The following is a 21,613-nucleotide window of genomic DNA, read 5'->3' as shown; positions in this document are numbered from 1 at the left end:
TCTCCAGGCAAGAACACTGGAGTGGGTTGCCATTTCCTTCTCCAATGCGTGAAAGTGAAGTAGCTCAGTTGTGTCCGACCCTCAGCGACCCCATGGACTGCAGCCTTCCAGGCTCCTCTGTCCATGGGATTTTCCAGGCAAGAGTACTGGAATGGGGTGCCATTGCCTTCTCCGTTCTGTGTTACTAAAACAAGTTTAAAAAAAGTACTGGGCAAAGAACTGACATTCAGGTTCTTTTCCCCTTGACTGTTACGGTGATTATAAGGTAAATATTGAGAGCTCTTTGGTATTATTAGCATCAGCCACTGCTGGAGACAGTTGAGTCACTTATGTTAGATGGGGAATCCAGTGTTTAACTTTGAAATGTTTCGGTTCTCAAATGGAACTTTAAGTGCAAAGCCCACATTCACCAGTTTATTTGCATATTGCATTTACATAAGGAAAAAGGTGCACTGAAAATGTTATAGAAAGAAATACACAAAACAAGGTCATATTAAAGTATGGTCAGCATAAAAAGAAGGGTAGTTTCAGGTCCCGTGCATCAGTTCCGACCACGTCCCGTAACTGTTCCTCAAGGCCCACTGGGGACAGGACAGGAGATGCTGATCTGTCCTCCAGGTAAGTCTCTGAGCGCCCTCCTGCCTCAGCCACGTGGACAGGGTGGGTGTGTTTGCACAGGTCTGCAGCCGTGACTGGAGGTAGAGCGGCTCCTGAGCTCGGTTCAGCACAGGTGCAGCAGGAACCGGGATCCGTTGTCGGTACTGAATTGATGCTCCTGACCATTTTCTTGTTTACTGTGTTTACTCAGTAATTCAACAAATTATCAGATCACTTATGTTCACAGAATTCAGAAGGGACAGCGCTATTCAGCTGGACTTGGATAAGCACAACAGTGGTCAATTAGCCAGAATCAGACATTTCCCATTTCAGGTGTGGAATTGTCCCGCCAGAGAAAGTAAACAGAAGTAAAATAATTTAATTGCTCATGCCCTGGATTTTAAGATTCTGAGCTATGGAAAGTGGAAATTAAGTTTTGGTAATCAATGCTAGTGTCTAGGATAAAGCGAGGCTACGGTAAATGCTTCTTTGTGACATAATCCTTCTAAGAGCCGTACTGAAGTTACATGTGGAAACACTGGATCTTGGGACACCAGTCTGGTGGACCAGACTCTAAGCTGCTGGGGGACTGTGCATGGCGCACAGCAGTGAGAAAGGACCTCGACCCCTCTCGAGACATTCCTGTGCGCCGGGGCAAAACTGCATCAGCCTGTGGGCGTCTGTCCTCACCTGTCCTCAGGAGGTAAAGGTCAGATATTCTTGTCCTGGGCGTGGGGAGAGAGGAGGTCCCATGGGCCTGTTCTCCAGGGAGGCGGCCCCAGTGTCTAAACACAGAAAGGCTGCGGGTTGTGGGGCTGCTTCTGCGCAGCAGGAAGAGCAGGGCTGAGGGGCAGCGGCCTGTGGCACTCGGCGTCCGTCAGCGGAGGGTAGTACTGCCTGTAGCAGCTGTACGCGAACGTCAGGCCGATGGTGGATCCAGCCAGGATGTCTGAATGAAGACAGAGGAGACGGCCTTCCCTCACTCACAAGTCATGCTTGCCGGTGGAGGGAGCTTGACCCTCCAAGGCTACTCATTTAGCCTGCAAAACCCCTACATTCCAGGGTTACAGTTTGGGGGGATTTTCTTAGTTTTATCATATAGCTCCAGTATTGTCATTATCAAGCTGTTCCCTTAAACACCAAATCAAAACACATCTTTAGTTAGGTAAGTATAACAAGGCATTTTCTGAGTTCACTGCTTTGAGTTTTTTTAGTTTGGAGGAATAACAGATTCATTGAATACTATGACAAACTCCTCATCACCATTCAAAGGGTTCTAGAAGAAGGCATAAACTCTCCAGGAGTTGCCTCTCTCTGCAAAAATTTAGTTTATTCTTCAGAACAGCTCTTAAGGGCCTCTTGCTAATACTGTCAGCTTTTTTTTTGAATTTTGGGCTTTCTCTGCAGATACTCTGTAATTTGGATGTTTTACTATATCATTCAACTTAAATTTCTTTGGTTTAATTACAATTTTATGTTTTCTTAAATTTTACTTCCATTACTGAACAAAAACCTTGACAGTGAAATTGATTTTTAAGGTAAGTAAACTGGACTTTGAGGTTGGTTGTAAAAAATTTCTTGAGTTTTTTCTGAACTTAGGATGCTTCAAAGTAATGAGAAAATTAGGATGTCCCTCTCTGATAATCTGTTTAAAAGATAACAGTGTGCTTTCTCATTTTCCATGTAGCAATAAACCACACTCTCAGTTTAGATCCAAACCATCCTCTGCACACTTGTCTGTTCACTCAGCAGACACCCGGGGGTGTGTCCCATGCCACGTGAGGGGGACAAATGACGGGAGAACCGTGGAGGGTCCACGGCCTAGACGCCTGTGGTGCTTACCCTGCCAGTGATGCTTGTAGTCACAGGTGCGGGACAGTGCGATTACAGCTGCAAAGAGTAGGGGTAACAGAAAGGAACAGAATCTCCAAGATTTCCCTCGGCCTCGTGGTGTGAAGCAGTGTAACTTCCCAGCCAGGTAGAAGGATGCGAAGCCTAGGCTGGCAAATGCAACTAGAAGAGGGAAAAACCTCTCAGTATATGTCTTTTAAAGGAAAAGAAGACACGGTTATGAACATGTTCTTAGTCCTTTTTGTAGCTTCTGGTGTAGATCACTGATCAAGACTGTCAGTTATGAGGGAGGAGAAAACAAGGGAAAATGAAGGATTATGTCCCAAAGTGAGTGACATTTACCCGGAAGAGAGTTTTTGGAATCCTATCGATGGGACTTCACTTCCCAGTGCCTCCGTTTCCTTGTATATAAATGGGAATCATAGAAATAACAGAATCCCATCTCATTGGGCTAATATGCTGTCAAATGAGACATGAATCTAAAATGCTTTTGGAAGCACCAGACTAGTAACTCTTCCATAAAGGTTGGTTAATATTTTTATGACTAGCACGAGATTGCAGGATTTAGGCAGGATAATACAGTAATAAATGTTCAAATTTCATGAAGGGAAAGTACTTCCTCTGTCCTTGAACGTTTAATACTTGAGGTTCAAGCTTGTTATTAAAGAAGGGGGGCTTCTCTGACTTCTAGATACGAGAACAAGAGTGCATGAGAGGTTCCCGTCCTCACAGGTTCCCCTGGGTTAAATTCAAAAAAACAAAACAGGGATGTAGAGTTCACATGGTATTCATACAGGAAGAATGGCCACTGGGGAAGCTCTTGCGGCCCTCATTCACCACGGCCTTGTCTCCTGTGCACATCAGGTCTCCACGGGCTTGCCCATCCGGGAAGCAGCGGTAGAAGAAGTCTGGGCGTGGCCTGGAAGAAATATGGCCAGGTCTGAACGTGGATCATTTACAACTCCAGAAATTGTTCTTGGGTTGTGTTAGATATCAATTAACCTATCAACTGTCACTCAAATAGCATCCCAGGCAAAATAGTGAAATTTGACTGGATAGTCACCACTAAGAGAAAAGTTTTATTTCTCCAAGGTTAGTATTTAAATCAGAAAAAAAAAAAAAAAAAGGCTGCTGCAGCGAGTAATTACTTGTTGGGGGAAAGATCCAGTCATGCTGCAGCTTCCTCAGGGTGCTCTGGAGGACACTGACTCTGTGGCACTGGGAAATGTGCTGTTCTGGGCAGAAAAGACCCTGAGTCAGCCGGGCACCAAGGCAGAGGGAAGAGAGGAAGCGTTAAGAGAGGAGAGGCTCGGGAAGATAGGGCTAGGGCTGGGGCTGCGTGACCCCGCTCTCCTGACCAGGGAGGGCTGAGACGGCAGGTGGAAGCTCGGGCACTCACCTCCCCACTATCAGTTTGATTGTGTTGGTGAAGATGCCATTCAGGGCCAGGGCCAGGCTGGCCGCTGCAAAGCAAAGAAACTCACTGTCAGTGGGTCTGCGGAGGTCCCTGTCTCATTCAGCACAGCCACAGGGGACAGCGTCTCCTGGGACAGCAGAGTGGTCGGCCTCCAGTCAGACTGGAGCATAAAAGGAACGCGGGCCTTGGTGGCCACTGCGGTGCCACAGGGAGGACTTCTGGCCTAGACTGAGGATGCGCCGCAGGTGCGCACACTCCTGTGCGTACAGGTGTACCTGGGAGGTGACCCACAGCTCACAGGTAAAAAGTGGGGTAGAGGGGAGACAAGAGTCACCTTAGGGACTCGGAACACGTGGCCTCCACACACTGAGGGCACCAGCTCCATGGGGAGTGGACCCGACGGCCGAGGGAGGGGAGCAATCTTACCCAGGCAGGCTTGCCGGCTGTCAGCTGCATCCGCCGCCTTGAGACACCTGGCCAGGAGGACTGGAGCCAGCGGGGCGAGGAAGGCGATGACCTGCACGGGACAGAGCAGAGCTGAGCACACGAAAGAGAACAGAATCCTCCGACAGCAAGAGGGGCGGAGTGACAGCAGAAGTCACACCCCAGACCTGAACTGCCCCCTGCAGGTGCGGCGTCCAGGGTCCGCGGCCCGAGCTCCCCTGGCCGCCCTGAGCACTGCCCCCCAGCACGTGTCTCCCGAGCCCAAACGGAGGGACACCGAGAAGCACGGCGAGGCGAAGCCCTGTCTAGCAGCGAACTCCCCATAAATGTTGCCGCGGAGTCGGGATGACCGCCCAACGCCCTGACAAGCACGGTCTGAAGGCAGGCTGGTCCTCCACGCACAAACATCGGCTTGGTGGGGAGATACTCTGCCTCCACGTACGGATTCCGGTAAAGCCACATCTCTTCAGGCTGGATGAGCCTCTGGAAGGGCGGCAGCAGCTCCGTCACCCTGAAGGGGACACAAAGAAGCGGAGCGTCGGCGGCTTCCGGAAAGCGTGCGCGGAACCCGGCCGGGTCTCGGAAAGGAGGGTGGGGGGCTGAGGGCCCAGGACCGGGGTCGGGGAGGGGGCCAGAGCTCAAGTCCTTACAGGAAGGCCGCGAACAGTGCAAGTCGCACGCCCACCTCGGCCGCGAGGGCCGTCGCCGCCGCCTTCCCCTTGCCCATCGCCCGGTGCGCGCTCAAGGCTGACGTGGTGGCGCCGGGGCGGGGCGTCAAGAAGGGCGGGGTATCACGTGGGGGTGGGCAGATGGTGGGGCGGGGCCGGACGGAGGGAGGGGTCGGTCTCCGCCCTCCCACGCCTGCCCCGACGCTTTGTACTCACTTGGCCTTCGCTCCCGGGAAGCGCGCAAACTGCGCGTTTTGTGTTGTTGCGTTGTTAGGTCCGAGTTTTCCGCGGCTCCGCTAGACCTCGGGCTGCGGGGCCCACCGGCGGGTTAGATGCACGAGGTCTTCCAACCCCGCTCTGGCCCCCTCCCGCCCAGGGTGGCCTGTTGGCCACTGAGTTGTAGCAAGAAGTTACGGGCAATGAACAAGTCCATATATTTAATTTTGGAACATACAGGACAATTTATTGAAGTCAATCTCAAGCAAAATCGGAAATCAGTGGAATGTCATTAAAAATCTTTCCAAATTAATCCTCACGGAAGCAAAAAAAAAAAAAAATTGAATCCCAAAGTATTTGTAAAATAAAAAAGGTAACATCTCAGTAAACAGAATGTACAAAAATTATATGTTCCTACCAGCACACACAGTAGTAAGAAGCTTAAATATTACAGGCAATCCTAATACACTGTAACTAGTCAACAATAACCTATCTATATACAGGTTAACCAAGCTTTAAACGTTTCACACTATGCAATAAAACATGGGCCAATCAACAAAATCCCCAAAATATCATATATCTTGAAGTCTATGTGGCAACATCAAGTCATTATTCAGTAATGCCCTAGTGGAACACCCCCCAGGGAAGATGAACACTAATCCTTAGTATCAGGAGCTTCTAGCCAAGTCACAGAAACTCTAATAAAAGAGATTGACTTTTAGTGAATATTGATGCTTTGTTATTAAAGACTCAAGTCTCAAGTGATTTAGGCAAAATAACATCTCACAGGATCTACAAAGTTTATTACAGATAAACAAAGTACAGAAATAACCAATCTACAAAGGTCATTATCATAGATAAAGATCACGAGGAAATGAAAACAGAATCTGTAGGTATCTGTGGTTGTTGTGCAATATCACAAGTGGATACAAATGGATTTCTCATGTCAATTCCAATTATGCACACACCCTTATATATAAAAAGAACCTTATTATTAGCCAGTTGCAATCATCATTTAGCATCTTAGTTATCAGTGGCGATAGGATTTTCTTGTTTAACATGGAGGGCATGTGACAGCACGAATGAGATAAAGAGCAATGTTAGTGACAATGAAGGAAAAGGACATTTCATCCAGTCCACTTCTAAACTGACAAGAGTTACACCATATACACCCCTCATCTAGGTCATCTGATGGATACTGACAGCAGTGTGCACACATCAGAAGTCTGGCGGCTGGGGAAGGGGAACCCGAGGGTGCTTTCTTGCCAATTAGCAGATGCAGTGATGTCACACGAGAAGACGAAGGACTGAATAAAGGACTTTGGCAACTATTTTCCCTTTCTCTTACACGCTAATGACTTTGAGATGCTCCTGAAGGACAGGTATTTCTCTACCTACTCTCCCTTCGTACAAACATGCCACATGCACCTGAACTTGTCACTTAAGCCATGGACTGACTGGAGAAAGAACGGAAATGGGTTTGAAACACACAGGTCACACCCGGCATTTCAGGAGTGTAACGTAAGTGCAAAGTTTTTTTTATTCCCTACACAGGCATCTATTAAAAGGAAAGAAGAGGTGTGTGGGGATAGGGTTGACAAAATAACAAAGTAAAGAACATACGCAGGAAATACTCATGTAAATGCTGCTGGTATTTCATGCAGGAGTCTCTTCCCCGACTACGTGCACTGAATCTGAGAGACCTACTATGGACGCTCCCATGTGCAGAACTTCACCTCTAATCCAAGTTCAAGAGGGTAAGAGACAAAACAGTGTACAAAACAATGCTTTCTACTTCATAAATTTAAAAATAACTGTAAAACAAGGAGAATCTGAGGAGTTTCAAGTACTTAAAAAACCTGAATTCAATGAGGCAGAGGTCTCAATGTTAAAGTGACTACTTCGTACCTGTGGTAAACATTATAATTCCCCTCCCTCACCCTACTGTAACCCCGTTTCTCCCAGTCCCCCACCCCAGATAAACATTGGTAGATTTCAGTATATACAAATTTCCAACTCTTTCGTATATGTCAGTACATGGCAAAGCTGTCTAAGTCAATTCCCGAGCCTATCTGGAAATGGAAGTGAGTTCCACTCTCTGTTTACAAATAACCAGAGACCAAGTCTCGGTGAAAGAACGAAAAAGTCACTCAGTCCTGTCCAACTCTTTGTGACCCGATGGACTGTACAGTCCATGGAAATCTCCAGGCCAGAATACTGGAGTGGGTAGCCTTTCACTTCTCCAGGGGATCTTCCCAACCCAGGGATCGAACCCAGGTCCCCAGCATTGCAGGAGGATTGTTAACCAGCTGAGCCACCAGGGAAGCCCAAAAATACTGGAGTGGGTAGCCTATCCTTCTTCAGGGGACCTTCCTGACCCAGGAATTGGACAAGGGTCTCCTGCATCGCAGGTAGACTCTTCACCAGCTGAGCCACCAGGGAAGCCCAAGTCTAGATGGCCTGAGGCTAAAGGAAGTTGTTCCGAGTGATCACTTCCTGTCTGCTGCTGCTGCAGCTCCGACTTGAGGGATCTAGACACACCAGCTTTTTAAGTAATTCAAGTCTAATTTGCACTGCTCGTCAATTGAGCAACTTCCCCTGTCCCTTTGTGCTGTCCCTCCTGCAGAAAAACAACTGGTGTGAGCTTCCCAAGCTGTCAGCACGCCATGGTGACGAATTTTCTCATCCTAATGGGACATGGTGTGCGAGAGCATCTTAACTTTAAGGTGAATGCTAAAGAAGAGCTTTCTGTTTTAAAATGAAATGAGAGACAAGCAACAAATCCCCGGGAGTCCAGAGCCTGCGCTCCACACGGCTGTCCTGTCTGCTTCCAAACTGCAGATCTGGGCTGGACCCTGTCTGGAACACACCACACAACAAGCTACTATGAAGTAAGGAAACTGATTCACAATCAGGAAAGAAAGGTATCCAATTGCCGCCCTGTCTGAGAGTCCTTTATGTGATTATCTCGAGGTTGTGGGCGTCACAGCATTCTTCCCAGGCCTGCTTCCAAATACTTTGTGGAAATGGCAGCAGGGAGCAGCCTTCCTCCTTCCCTGTTTTATGTTTTTAGTCTTTAGATGTGTTTCTGACTCGAACACACAGAAATCTCCAAGTTTCAATGATTCTAAAAGTCAGCCTATTTTATAGCTTAGGCAAGAGCTTTTTTGAGAATTAGGATAGGGTGGGAACATGTTAGAAAGAGAAATGAAAATAAAACCCACCTCACTCCTAACTGTAGCCTTGATTAGACAGTCAAGAAGTGACTCACTTCCTCCAGCTGCTTCCACCTTCCAGGAATGCAGCCCACCCCGCCCAACCCCCTAAAAGCGACAGGCAGCTCCTCAAGCCCACCAGGGCCTGGAAGGTCTGGAATCTCACCTCTAATTGTTACAGACCCAGTTTCTGAAGTGTTCTGCTGATTATCAAAAACCTTAACATTCACTTTTTCTCTGAACCAACATAAGGTTCAAAACAAATACGACCGTTATCCCATGCTGCTTGATGTTATTTCATTTTTGGATAAGAAGTAAAAACCAGCCATTTATGGTCTGACTACAGCTCGATTTCAGTTAGCAAATCAAATAACAACTTCCGGCTGTGAGTAAGCAACGCGTCTGTCGCAGTGTTTCATGGCGAACCCCAGGCAAGCACACTGCTCGGATACTATGCACGCTGCATGGATGGATACTTCGCAAACAGAAAGCGTGACTTACTCTTTCGCCTGCTTCCACAGCCTGCACCTTTAAAATACGTAAACTTGTGACACCACAAGGTGTGAGTAGAGCTCCTTGGCACTGGCAGGACTGAAACTTCTGAGACTGCTAGAGGACACTCCTGGACAGGGACTCCAGAGCTGCGGTCAGCGATTTTGCTTTCCACCCTGATTTCTGAAATGGCAGAACAATCCTGTTAGTCACCCCCTCCCGCCCCACCTACCCACCCCGTTGTCCCCCACCCCAAATCAGAAAACTCTCAGCAGAGCTCTGTTACAGATACACAAACAAAATGTGACACAATGCAGAAGCTGCATAAAAACACTTAACCCTAAGGTGTTTGTAGCATACAGGATATACCCTGGCTTACCATATAAAAGTCAGATAGTAAATAGCACTAAGTCCAAAACAAAGCAAGAAGATTTCATGTTGGATACTGATTCAACGCGAGTTACAGTTCAAATATTAAAGGAACTCCTTCATGTTAGTAAGTTTAGAAAAGCAAACGTTTATCATATACATATATAAAATAAAGTTTTAGTATGATAAAACATAGATTTTCTTAAGTTATTTTTTTAAAAGGACATCAAACTCTACAGTTGCTCAAGAGCCAAGGTTAGTGTTTCGGTGAGCTGTAACTCATGTGACTGGCGGCAGTCGAATTTGGTAACACGTGTAGCGTCTTCTATCTTGCTCTTTCTTTTGAGACCGTATCTAATCAATAGAATTACTGGAGCCTCAGTAAGTTACCTCAAAATTATTTGCTGGAATCACGCGAATGGCAGTTTAGGAGCTTAAGTAAAGGAATTGTAGTGTTTGTTTTTTTGTTGTTTTGTTTTTGTTTTTTTAAACAAAAAAATCCAGTATAATTGCACATATACATACAAAAAAAAATAGGCACAAAACAGACTTTTTTTTTCTTTTTTCCAGAGAAGTGCTCTAGATTGATAAGAAAAAAGGGAACACACAGCACAACTGAAGGAATGTTGTGGAGCATCTGTCTTCCCAGCCTTTGGGTAAGGTCACTGGGTGCTTTGGAAGGGAAAATAAATGCTGCCAGGTACAGGCAATTGTAAGCAGTCAAAATTCACAGAGAAAGTGAATGTTCATTCAAGCTAACCCTAGACTTCTACTTAGTACAGTGTTACAACAAGGTCTGACAGGACTAATGGATCCATACAGGGAATCCTGGAGTAGACATATTCCTAAGCACTGCAAGCAAGGGAGCTGTGTGGGCAGACAGTCCGCTTCACGAGTGTCTATTCTCGCCAGTGCTGTTTTCTCGGGAGTTCTCCCTAAGTGCTTCCTGCGGGGAAGTGTGTGTGTGGGGCCCTTACCTCCCTCCCCTGTGCAAGTGCTTCCCTTCCCCGGTGGGGGCAAGTCTAAGCACTGGATAACTGACAGGTAACTTGGCGAATGCCCTGACCCCTTTCACCCTCAAATGTGGAGTTAAACGGAAAGAGCTACTCAAATCACACAAATTCAAATTCATCTGTGTAGTTTCCATGAGGAAACTGAGTGGCCAGCTGATAAAGGGGATGTCTGACTGGGAGACGGAAAATGAAACACCCAACATTCTCTCCAAGCCAGACCAGGGTCAGCACACTGGACAGAAAAGGGGGCTCCTCTGAGCCGACTTTGGGTCCGTGCCCCTCGTCTGCCTTTAGCTGCCTTTACCAGTACCCCAGGACAATAGGGATGTCCATTCAAACACTGCATTCACTTCCCACATAAATGCACTTCACCAAAATACCCATTATCATCGGAGAACATTTCAGACTCGGTGAGGCCATCCGCTTCTAGTTTCCTCCAGAAGGAAGAACCAGCAACCACATTACATACCTATCTAGGTAAAGTCATATCAGAAAGCCCGCCGAGTGTAAGACCACAGAGGTAATATCCACTGAGGGCTTTTGTTTTCAAGAGGCCAGGTTCAGTCCTCCCACAGAGCCGTCTCAAAGACCATGAGGGAACCTGGAAGGGAAAGCGAAGCCGGCCGCCCTTCTGCCTGGGAGAGGGGCCTGTGACACCGCCAGACCCTTTTCTAGAGGGCTTTCTGCAATTCCTACTTAAAACACACATGTACACACATATACTGATCAGACTATCTGAACTACGTGTCTCAGAATCTTAAAAAATGAAAATAAATAAAGGAATGATGACTCCTTTTGTTTTGTACACCCACAGAACACATCCTAGACTTAAAATTTATCTCATTAACAAAAAACTTTCTTTTCTCTCTGTTCTTATTTTAAAAAGCAAAGACAGCTCTTTTTTCCCAGCTGCAAAGGCTCTGAAGCACACTAAAAGGCAAGAAAAGACCAAGTGAATCTAACCCTCCACAAAGGAATTCCCAAACCGACAGAACTGAAAACACCAGAGCCCACCACCGGCTTCGGCCTGTGGACCGGCTCCCCACTCCTGCTTTTGCGAGGCGGTGCCGCTGGCCAAGGCTGCCCGCGTCACAGCGGTCTCTTCTTGCACTGACGCGTCCTCTTCTTTTTTCTTTTCCTTTTTTTTCCTTTAAATAAAAAGAAGGACATTTTCCCCGCCCGTTTACTCTCTGACTTCCTCTCCGTGATCCTGTGATTCCAGTTTACACTTGATCTTGCTCCAGTACTCGGGGGACACGGGGGATGCGGGGTCGTGCTCTGAGCAGCAGAGCCGGCCTTCCAGGGTGGAGGGCACCAGCGCTCCCTTCTCGTGATCTTTACAGAAGGACCGGGGGCAGAACTCGCAGAAGGCGATGGCCGCAGCGCTGCACTCGTCGCACTGGTGCCAGGGGCACTCCCACTTTCCTGGGGAGGCGGGAAGAAGGACGGAACCCAGTGAGTGCCCGGGTCCACTGCCCGCCAGACACCCAGCCTCCCACCTGCCTCTCCAGCTGGAGGCTGCGTCTGGCTGACCACAGCTCCAGGCCTCAGCCCACGAGAGGTCTGCGTGGTCCTGGCAGCATGGCTGTGAGCTCTGCCCCCAACTCCACACCACAGGGGCCAGCTGCTCACCTCAGGGAACATAAGACCCCAGCCCTGCTGCCCATGGGCGTCCCCCTGCACACCGAGAGCTGCTTGCTCCAGCCACTTGTCCTCTCTGCTGCCCACTGCACGGCCCGTGGGGGCGCTCACCGTAGGGCGGCTGCGGCAGGTTAAGGCAGAGCAGGTGGTAGGCTTTGGGGCAGTCCTTCCTGTCGCACATGACCAGCTCCCCGCCGTCCCCACACTGGAAACAGAAATCCTCATGCAGCTGCTTGGGCTCGGTTTTGATTTTTCGTCGCTTCGGCTTTAGCTTAGCATTTTTGGCCTTTTCTTCAGCTGTGGAGGCACATGCCGACTGGCGGGAAAGAGGGATCATGGTTTTAATGATCACAGTGCATGAAGCGTTACGGAAAAGGAAAATCCTACAACCTCAGGTTCACTTAAATCCATCTGTTGTCCAGTTAGATAAAACTCCAGAAGGGCTTGTCCCGTAACAGGAATGAAAGAAAAACAAGGCTTCACTGGGACTTCCCTGGTGGTCCAGTGGATAAGGCTCTGTGCGCCTACTGCAGGGGGCCTGGGTTTGATCCCTGGTCAGGGAGTAGAGTCAACATGTTTCAACTAGAAGAGCCCACGTGCTGCAACAAACAGCTGGTGCAGCCAAACTAGAAAAAGAAGGACACTGCTCTATTTCAAAACTATGCTTCATTTTCACTGACTTTTGAAAAGGTGCTTTTTTTTCAAAATTGCAAAGACAGTGAGATATCATTCACAAACCATAAAATCCACCAATTTAAAGTGTGTAATTGGGTGGCTTTTAGGGTAAGGTGAATTTTTTTTTTTTTAATGTTTTTGAAAAGGAGTCTGCTAACTTCCAATTCAATCAGAAATACAAACATGTTCAGAACCTGACAGTTAAACCATCTGGCCCATTCTTCCTGACAGCTCTCCAACAGCGCCCTCCCCACCACTGACCTTCGGTCGCACGCCCAGGAAGCCGCTGCAGTTGTCTGCCCCGCAGTGGCACTCCGTCCTGCCGTTGCCCAGACAGTCCAGGTTGTAATTAAATGTTAGCTCCATCCCTAGGCCACAAGAGAGAGAACCATTCATACTCAAGTCCCAGGGAAGAGAGAAGCTGTCAAAGACACACCCTCACACTGAAAAGAGAGACAGGATTCTGACAGGTCCCACATGAACACAGTGATGGGGAAAGGGAAAACAAACAAACAAACAAAACCTAGAGGAAGACATCGCCATCCACCAGTGATTAAAGCAAAAAGAAATATTCTGCAAAGGCCATCACAGCCTTTTCACCGAAGTGGTCAAACACTATGAAAGGGAGACTGAGAATCTGAAATCTGTGCTCAAGGAAAACGGGCTCTAGTTCAGGCCTCCTTTTCTAAAACTAATTCACACTTAGTGTCCGAGTGAACAATATGACCGTGGAATTATCACAACCATACCATGTTCAGTAGCTAATGTCTTACATTATGATCAGAAAAAGATTTCAAAATGCAGGTTTACTATACAAACCCGAAGACCCAGGGATTCAAACTAGGAGGTCCAAGCTTCCTTTGGCTGGGCCTCAGCAATCCACAGTGAGTGCTAGAAACACACTTTAAATCCCTTTCAGTTATGGCACTTCCCTTCCCACCCATTTTTCTAACAAAGGAGAAATTAAGTTCTGCTGCTATGATGGTGGATGGGCAAGGAAAAATAAAAGCAGTGACTGCTTCAAAAAGCTTTTTATGTCTAATTTGGAACAGAATGCTCTTTCAAACTAAAAACCAAAACAAGAAAGCTCCCACAACAACCCAAGAAACCAGCTGATGTTAATGCAGGCTCATTACTTTAAAAAAGAAAAAGAAAACAAAAGTTTAAACATCTGCTTGCATTACACAGACAGCAATCATTTGGAGAATGAATTTGCTTCTACTAATCTCCCTTTTGCAGGATATAGAGTTTTACTTCTTAATGACACATAATTCTAAACACAGCTCTTTATCTTATTTGAATAAATATGTGAGGTTCGAAACTTGAAGAGTGTCCTGGGAGAGGGAGCAACTTAAGTTCCTTTTACCTGCAGGAATGTCACAAAGAGCAAAAAGCCCAACGCGAACGTCTCCATTCACAGTCCACTTCTGGGTTTCACAGTTTGGATTACAACTGTGGTTCATAAAGCGAGAATAATTTCCCTTTGGGCCAGCATCAATGATACGGTCCTTCAGAAAGAAAAGAAAGGAAGAGAGAGCTCCTTTGACATAATACTGAGCATCAGCGTGTAGGAGAAACCCCCAGCTCAGGCAAGCGCCCCAGGGCAGCGCCGAGCACCACCAGCTGAGGCCTGACCACCTACAGCTTCACAGATGTGCTCCTGGACGACTGACTGAGTCCTCTTCTCTACATGGAGACCAAGTCAGAGCAAGTAAGACAATGTGAAGTCTGGGTTCTTTTAAAGTTTGCTTCTAGGAACAGACTGCAGATAACACCACTTAGAATGTCAGCTGGCCGTGGCGCTGAAGGAAAGGTATTTTCTGAGCAGAGCGTGCTCAATTCGGATGTTAATTGAGACGGGGATGATGCTGGTTTGCTGCCATCTCTGCTCTGAGCGAGAAGCAGAGCTGGGGGCCAGGGGCACAGGTGGATGAGAACTTAGGCTACAAAGAGAGAGGGAAGAGAAGAGAGACACTTCTCTGCGCGAACACTTGGGAGATTTGGCTGATGGAAACGCTAGAGTCTGGGATATAATCTTTGTCATTTACATTTACTTATAGGAAAGTTCAAGGTATCACAAGAAGCCCAACATTTTGGCTCCCTGAATTTACACTCTGATAATCCGGAAAGGCCCTGGAGGACACAGCTCCCACAGTGTTGTCTGGATGGCTGCAGGGGTCACTGGCAGTGGGGCTGGGTGTTAAGGGGACAGTCGGCAGCCATGAATAAATGGCATTTTACGTTTATACATTATCTGTTCGTGAAAGTGGTAAAACTTTGAGTGACATAACAGTTAAACTAATACTCTTCAATGATTTCTAGTTCTTTTAATGCTATTCTGATTCAGTTTTAGAGAGAGCCTGGAACATAGGAAACACAGGTACTAGTCCTGGTTCTTCGTTAAGCTGTAACAAGATATTCAACACATCATTTCTCATGGCTGGCCTGAGTTTCTCGTCACCTATAAATCAGAGGACTGTTGGAGAAATTCAATAAAGTAGGTTTCACGGTGAATGTGCTTCAAGTAACACCCACAGTTGCATGTATTGAATCAGAAGTTTTACTTTCTCTTTTCTTTTGACAGCATTCATTTTTTCTGACTTATTAAAAAAAAAATCTAAACATACAGAATGATTTACAGTTAGGATTTTTTTTGCTAAAGCAGAACTCTCCTGGTGGTTTGTAACTTAGAATCACAGAGATGACTCTCTCCCTTGGTGATAAACAAACTGAGGACCAGGTCTTCCAGTGACTAAGAGCTAAGGCTCAAACCCGGGTGTGTTAACCTTGTTGCTGGTAACCTTCTCACGCATGGCGCTGTGTCACGTGACGTGCAACAATCCCTCACGTTTGTATTCTGGTAAAATGAGCATACTACAGTGGGACGCATACTGGCTACTGCAGACCATTATGCTTTGCTTGAAATGAAACTGAATTAGAGGAAGGAAACTGAATTCAACCTAAGACTATGAGACTAAACCAAAAAAATCCTTTGTTCTTACCAAAAAAAAAAGCAATTTTACCTTGGTAACAGTTAACATATAAAAATTAGTTACACTGTTCTCGTGGGCTCGCTTGATTCGCAATCTGCATTCTTCCTCATCAATTAATTCGCCGACATATTCATTTACAAATTCACCCTGCAGAGGAGCATGCAACATGCAGAGGACCAATTAGTGTATTGTGTTAGAAAGCATTCCCAAACACCACATGTGTAACCCAGGAGAATTAACCCAAAACCGTCCTGGAAAGAGCAGAACGATACAAAGACAGACCAGGAAACTGACCCTGGTCCAAGATTCCTACAATTTCACAAGCACTGGTTTGTGTGCCTGTGTGTTGTTTGTGTACATGCGTGCATTTCTGGGAGTTCTACCAGGTGGGCAGTCAGGCAGCCGCCACCACAGTCAATATACAGATCTGTCCTGTCAACACAGAGGCCCCGAACCGCTCCTTCATAACCATGCCCATCCTCCGTCCCTCATCTGTTCTCCAACTCTATAGTTTTTTTCTTAATTGTATTTTACGGAAGTATAGTTGACTTACAACGTTGTGTTAATTTCTGACGTGCTGCAGACTGATTCGGTTATACATACACAGACTCTTTTTTTTATATCCTTCTCCATTATGGTTTATCACAGGATATTGAATATAGTTTCCAGGGCTAAACACTAGGACCTTACCCAACCCTATAGTTTTGTCATTTTGAGAGTGCGCTATAAAAGGAATCACAATATGTAGCCTTTAGAGATTGGCTTTTTAAAGAAAAACTAAGCCTAATTCCCTTGAGATCTAGCCAAGCTGTTGTGGGTATCAATAGTTTATTGTTTCATTACTGCTGAGTAACAAATAAAGCTTTTATTACCAAATAAAGCTGCTGTGAATATTTTGATAAAGTTTTTATGTAGACAAAGGTTTTCCTTTCTCTGGGATAAATGCTGGGTCATATGGTGAGCATATGTTAAATTTTTTAGAAAACTGCCAAACTATTTCCCAGAGTGGCTGGATCATTTTGAGTTCCCACCACACACTCCCCATGTATGAGAGAGCTGGCTTCCCCACGTCCTCGTCAGCATGTGGTATGTGTGCGCTCAGTCGTGTCTGACTCTTTGTGACCCCGTGGACTGAAGCCCACCAGGCTCCTCTGTCCATGGGATTCTCCAGGAAAGAATACTGGAGTGGGTTGCTACTCCCTTCTCCAGGGGATCTTCCCCACCCAGGGATCGAACCAGGGTCTGCTGAATTGCAGGTAGATTCGTTACCAGGTGAGCTACCAGGGAAGCCCATGGGATAGTCACTGTTTTTCATTCTGCTGTTCTAACAGGTGTGTAGTAATAAGCTCCTTTTTAAAATAAGCGTAAATACCATACATTCAACCTCTCATGTTTATAAATGCATAATCATGAATCACCCTTTCACCTCGAAGACTTGGCTGATTCAACCTAGGGCAACAACATTAACTACAGGATTTCTTGGTGTTAAAAACACATTTCCGAGGCAGAGAAATGTCTTCAGAGGGTAAATTAATATGTATTTGCTATTGTTTTTACCAGACCCGTGTTCCTCCCCCAGCCCCCAACCCAAGTTCTCACCAGCCACGCTCACCGCTCAGTGCTCAGTATCACAGAATCGAGAGCCTCAGTCATCTAAAGAGAAGCGCTGTAGTGTCTTTTCTGATTCTGATGAGTCATTAAGAGCATAAGCCAATGTCCTTACATATGGATACTTAGCTTTTTCCCACCAATAAAAAGACAAGACTGTGACTTCAGTATGAGAGAAGGGAGATGGTGGGTCAGTCTGGGCGGCCGGCCAGCCAGCTGGCCACAGGGGACGTGGGCGAGGGCCCGTCTGCTTCAAGCAGCTACAGCTCTTCTTGGCTGGACCTGGTCAGCACACAAACGCGCTTCTGGGGGCTTCTCTCCCCCACTGTAACCGACGGGACAGGCTCCGACAGGGAGCTGCGTTTCCCCTCTGCCTGCGACGCCGAAACAGGACAGCTCTGCAAGGACACGTACTGTGCGCGGTCGGCCCTGAATGGCTTTCCCTCCACACAGTCCGGACTTGGACCTTGGCTGCTGAAAACATCTTGCCCCTGTCCCCGGTCTCACCGCCTTCCCAGGTAGATCTCATCACCATCTTGGCTGCACTGCCACCTACTGTCACTTTATTTTATGGCGAGTTTTCTGTACTGAAGACCGAATAAAGGGGAATTCAGACCCAATCAGCTCCACCTTACTTGTCTGACACACTTGAGATTCAAGTCAAGGTTTCGTTTGAAGAAATGGTTCTGTGGCTTTTAAAGGTCTGAAACCATGTGTTATGGTTTCTATTTACTATTCTATGAAAACTGGTGAATCCTGAAAAGTCAAAGTGCTGATATCAAACGAGGCATGTTAAGTCTTGTCAACTCAATATGGTTGTGAATAAATATAGTGAATAAATCTGTCTAGTTATTTTGTATAAGAAATGTTTTAGGCATCTAAAAAGTGACAGATCTTTAGCCTTGAAGAGTTGCTTACTGGACTTAAAACCATTAACTGTGAATTCAATTGTGGTTAAAAATAACAAAATAAAGCACTTTAAAAAAGGCAGAAATCTGGAACTCCTCTGGCGGTCCAGTGGTTAGGACTCCACGCTACCAATGAAGGAGGCGCAGGTTTGATCCCTGGTCAGGAAACTAAGATCTCCCATGCCATGAGGCATGGCCAAAAATAAATAAGTAAGTAAATTTTAAAATGCTAGAAATCTATCCTTAAAGGCAACAGCAAAAAGACAGTTTAATTTAGTATTTAATATAATTTTTTTTAGGGCTTCCCCAGTGGCTCAGTGGTAAAGAATCTGCCTGCAGTGCAGGAGCCGTGGGAGATGTGGGTTAGATCCCTGCGTTGGGAAGATCCCCTGGGGGAGAAGGGCATGACAACACACTCCAGTACTGGTACCTGGAGAAGCCCATGGACAAAGGAGCCTAGCGGGCTACGGTCCATAGGGTCACAAAGAGTCGGCTACGACTGAAGTGACTTAGCACGCACACGTTTTTAATTTCTAAGAAAGAAACCACTTCATAACAGGAAGTCCCTTGTTTAACTCTGGCACACGTTTTTAGGAATCTGTTATGTGTGAAAAGAAGTGGACTGATGGTGTACATTCAGTCTTCCATTGGGCTCCTGTCTCTGAGTGTACCCAAGCCTTCTCCACATTGCTACAGTCTTTTTGACTATGCTGTTCAGGGACTGTGTATGTTCAGGCTCTTTTGTAAATGACCAACCAACCGTCTTCCACTAGCAATTCCTCAGGTGCTAAAGGGCAGAATAATCCTGACTATTTTCTTCTCTCTTGATTATATAATTAATTTAGTAACTTAGAACATGGTTTAGAATAAATATAACTACTGTTAAAAGGTGTCAACATATTAAACTGGGTAGATTTCAGGACGGCTCCACAAACTCCCCTGAAACCATAAGTAAAAACCCGCAAGTGATGTGCAGGGCATTAAAGTGGTATCAAAATGTGCATTATGTGGTGACATTTAAAAAAATATTTATTTGACCGTGTCGGGTCTTAGTCGTGGCATGGCAATCTTCGTTGCGTCACGGGGGAGCTTTTGTTGCGGTACACAGACTCTAGCTGGGGCGGTGGGCTCAGCAGTGGTGGCAGGGGCTTAGTTGCTCCGTAGCATGAGGAATCCTAGTTCCCAGACCAGGGATCGAACCTGTGTCCCCTGTACTGCAAGGCAGATTCTTAACCACTGGACCACCAGGGAAGTCCCTGTATGATGACACTTTAAATGCAGATGGCCTTTGACCAAGCAACCCAATCCACACACCTGCTGCACTGGCGAATGCTGCAGGTGCTACCTTCAAAATGTCAGAAGTCCAACCACTTCTTTCCTGCTCAATGACAACCCCGGTTAGGCCACACAGCCTGGACTGTCATGGTCTCCTTTTATTGCCCTCTCTCCGTTTGTGTGTATTAACTGCACAGAAAAAGTTCTAACAGGCAACACACCAACTTAAGAACAATGGTCTTCTCTGGTGAGGAAGGCAAGAATTGAGGAATTTCATTCTTTATTATCTTTTTTGCATTGTTCGAGTCTCTATGTTATACAGCTTTTCATTATAAAGGTGATTTTTTTTTTTTAAGGCAGAAAAATGCCAAGAGTAATTTTAAATTCCTACTAGGCCCATCTTCTCTCAGAGAACATGGCTCCAAGTTCTACACATCACCAGGTGATGGTGGGGGGGAGTAGGTGGAGGAGACGAACTTTTTAAAAAACAGGTTATTTAGCCCTGTCACCAATATTTCAGTTGACACTCATTTTAACAAGGACCCTGGAAGATTCTCAGGGTCTCTAAAGGTTGAGAGCCACTGTGTGAATAGTAGGATTTATTGGTGATTTTCAATTGAGTTATTTGGATTAAAATATTTTCCATAATGGGCACACATTTCCTGTGTTAAACAAACAGACTGCTTTGAAGAATTACCTCAAAGTATAAGAATGAAGATAATTTATAAGTATTAAAGATCTCAACTTTTTCTAGCTGCTCTGTATATAAGATCTAATTTGAGACTAGCCACAACTCTTACACATGCAGGGCAGGGTTTATTATATCCATTTTAGAGATGGAGGAACTGAGGCTCAGAGAGGTTAAGTCAGCAGTCCTCATCCTTTTTGGCACCAGGGACTGGTTTCATGGAAGACAATTTTTCCATGGATGAGGGAGAGGGGGGATGATTTCGGGATGATTTAAGTGCATTACATTTCACTGTGCACTTTATTTCTATTATTATCACATCAGTTTCACCTCAGATCATCGGGCATTAGATCCCAGAGGCTGGAGACCCCTGGGTTAAGTGACTTGACTGGGGCTTCATGGCTAATTACGATGTTAGAGCAAAGTCCTGGGGTTGCTAGTTTCTGTCCAGTATGTTCTTAACGTCACTGTTTTTCCTTTTACCTATGTTAAATCTAGTTTGCTTAACAAGTAAAAAATATTTCAGATAGAATGACCAATGTCCTTTCTCCTTCTTATGACTGATCACAGGAAAAGTGAAAGTCACTCAGTCATGTCTGATTCTTTGGGACCCCATGGACTGCAGCGTGCCAGGCTCCTCTGTCCATGGGATTCTCCAGGCAAGAATACTGGAGTGGGTAGCCATTCTGGTCTCCAGGGGATCTTCCCAACCCAGGGATCAAACCCGGGTCGCACTGCAGGCAGATTCTTTATCATCTGCTCTTCTAACCATTTCTTACTTGCTCCAGAAGTACCAAACTCTCAACCTGAGAAGTTTCAGAATTGTGGGATGAATCCCTGTGTACTAAATCCTTACTGACACGCTCTGAGAGGCACGGGTCCCGGTCTGCCCCACTGCTGCCCCGCCCCGTGCTACCTTCTTGATGCTCCTCTTGGTCCTGAGGCCCCAGCCCCTCCGCTCGGTCCTGATGACCTCCGCGTCCGGGTAGAGCCTCTTTGTGAAGCACTGGTTCTGACAGCGCTCCCCCGCTGGGCACACCTGGGGGTGACACTCATACTGCAGCATTCGGTTCAGGCACTCGGACTCCAAGCCACATGGGTTCTCATCGGCTGGCTTGCAGTTGCAGCGGGGAATCTCCGACAGGTCTGCCACCTGGATCTGTACCTTTCCTATCACTTTGTTGGCCTGGCAACAAAATCACAAGTGGGAGGGAGGAATCTGAACAGGAGGTCGGAGACACTCAGGCCCGCCTGGCCCCGCTACTGCCTGTGGAGTGACCCTGATAAAGGATTTCCCCAGTTGAGTAAGCTGAGATTAACAGCTGTCTCTCTTAAGTTGACAAAAATACCAAAACCTGATACAAGTCCTCATTTATCCTGTGTCTTTCCCCTCCTACCAGTTGATGACAATTTCATAAAGTTGAAACAGCTCTGGGCTCTCTGGAAGAAAGGGGCTAAATCCCTATATTCTTGCTGGTTACAGGACAGGCTGAGGAGCAAGCACAGAAATCCCCATCAAACATGTTGCTCCTCAGTATGAGGG

At 46.4% G+C, this 21,613-nt stretch overlaps 2 protein-coding genes across 5 annotated transcripts in view; both read right to left on the bottom strand.

Moving 5' to 3' along the window:
* Window positions 1-414: 414 nt before the first annotated feature.
* PLPP5 (phospholipid phosphatase 5) lies at window positions 415-5,181 on the bottom strand. 4 transcript variants are annotated; one of them, XM_068970895.1, is made up of 7 exons: window positions 4,960-5,181; window positions 4,676-4,820; window positions 4,292-4,382; window positions 3,848-3,911; window positions 3,243-3,367; window positions 2,440-2,610; window positions 415-1,546 (listed from the first exon to the last, which is right to left on the bottom strand). In XM_068970895.1, exons 1-7 carry the CDS (start codon window positions 5,034-5,036, stop codon window positions 1,383-1,385), a joined length of 837 nt encoding a protein of 278 aa, XP_068826996.1. In that variant the 5' UTR covers window positions 5,037-5,181; the 3' UTR covers window positions 415-1,382. The 4 variants fall into 4 exon arrangements, with proteins under 4 accessions (XP_068826996.1, XP_068826997.1, XP_068826998.1 ...); XM_068970896.1 differs by having other exon boundaries at window positions 4,712-4,820; XM_068970897.1 differs by having other exon boundaries at window positions 4,292-4,328; window positions 4,712-4,820.
* Window positions 5,182-11,124: 5,943 nt separating this feature from the next.
* The window catches only part of NSD3 (nuclear receptor binding SET domain protein 3), a 97,569-nt gene continuing 87,080 nt past the window's right edge, over window positions 11,125-21,613 (bottom strand). The window contains exons 19-24 of the mRNA XM_068970893.1: window positions 20,987-21,256; window positions 15,622-15,738; window positions 13,965-14,106; window positions 12,860-12,966; window positions 12,035-12,239; window positions 11,125-11,707 (exon numbers count right to left, since the gene is read on the bottom strand). Coding sequence (XP_068826994.1) covers window positions 11,466-11,707; window positions 12,035-12,239; window positions 12,860-12,966; window positions 13,965-14,106; window positions 15,622-15,738; window positions 20,987-21,256 — 1,083 coding nt within the window. The 3' untranslated portion in view covers window positions 11,125-11,465. The remainder of the gene's footprint in view (window positions 11,708-12,034; window positions 12,240-12,859; window positions 12,967-13,964; window positions 14,107-15,621; window positions 15,739-20,986; window positions 21,257-21,613) is intronic.

Source organism: Capricornis sumatraensis, chromosome 4, assembly GCF_032405125.1.
Source record: "Capricornis sumatraensis isolate serow.1 chromosome 4, serow.2, whole genome shotgun sequence".
Lineage (NCBI taxonomy): Eukaryota > Metazoa > Chordata > Mammalia > Artiodactyla > Bovidae > Capricornis > Capricornis sumatraensis.
The sequence above is the reverse complement of the archived record's forward strand: the minus strand, read 5'-3'. Positions and strand labels throughout refer to the sequence as shown.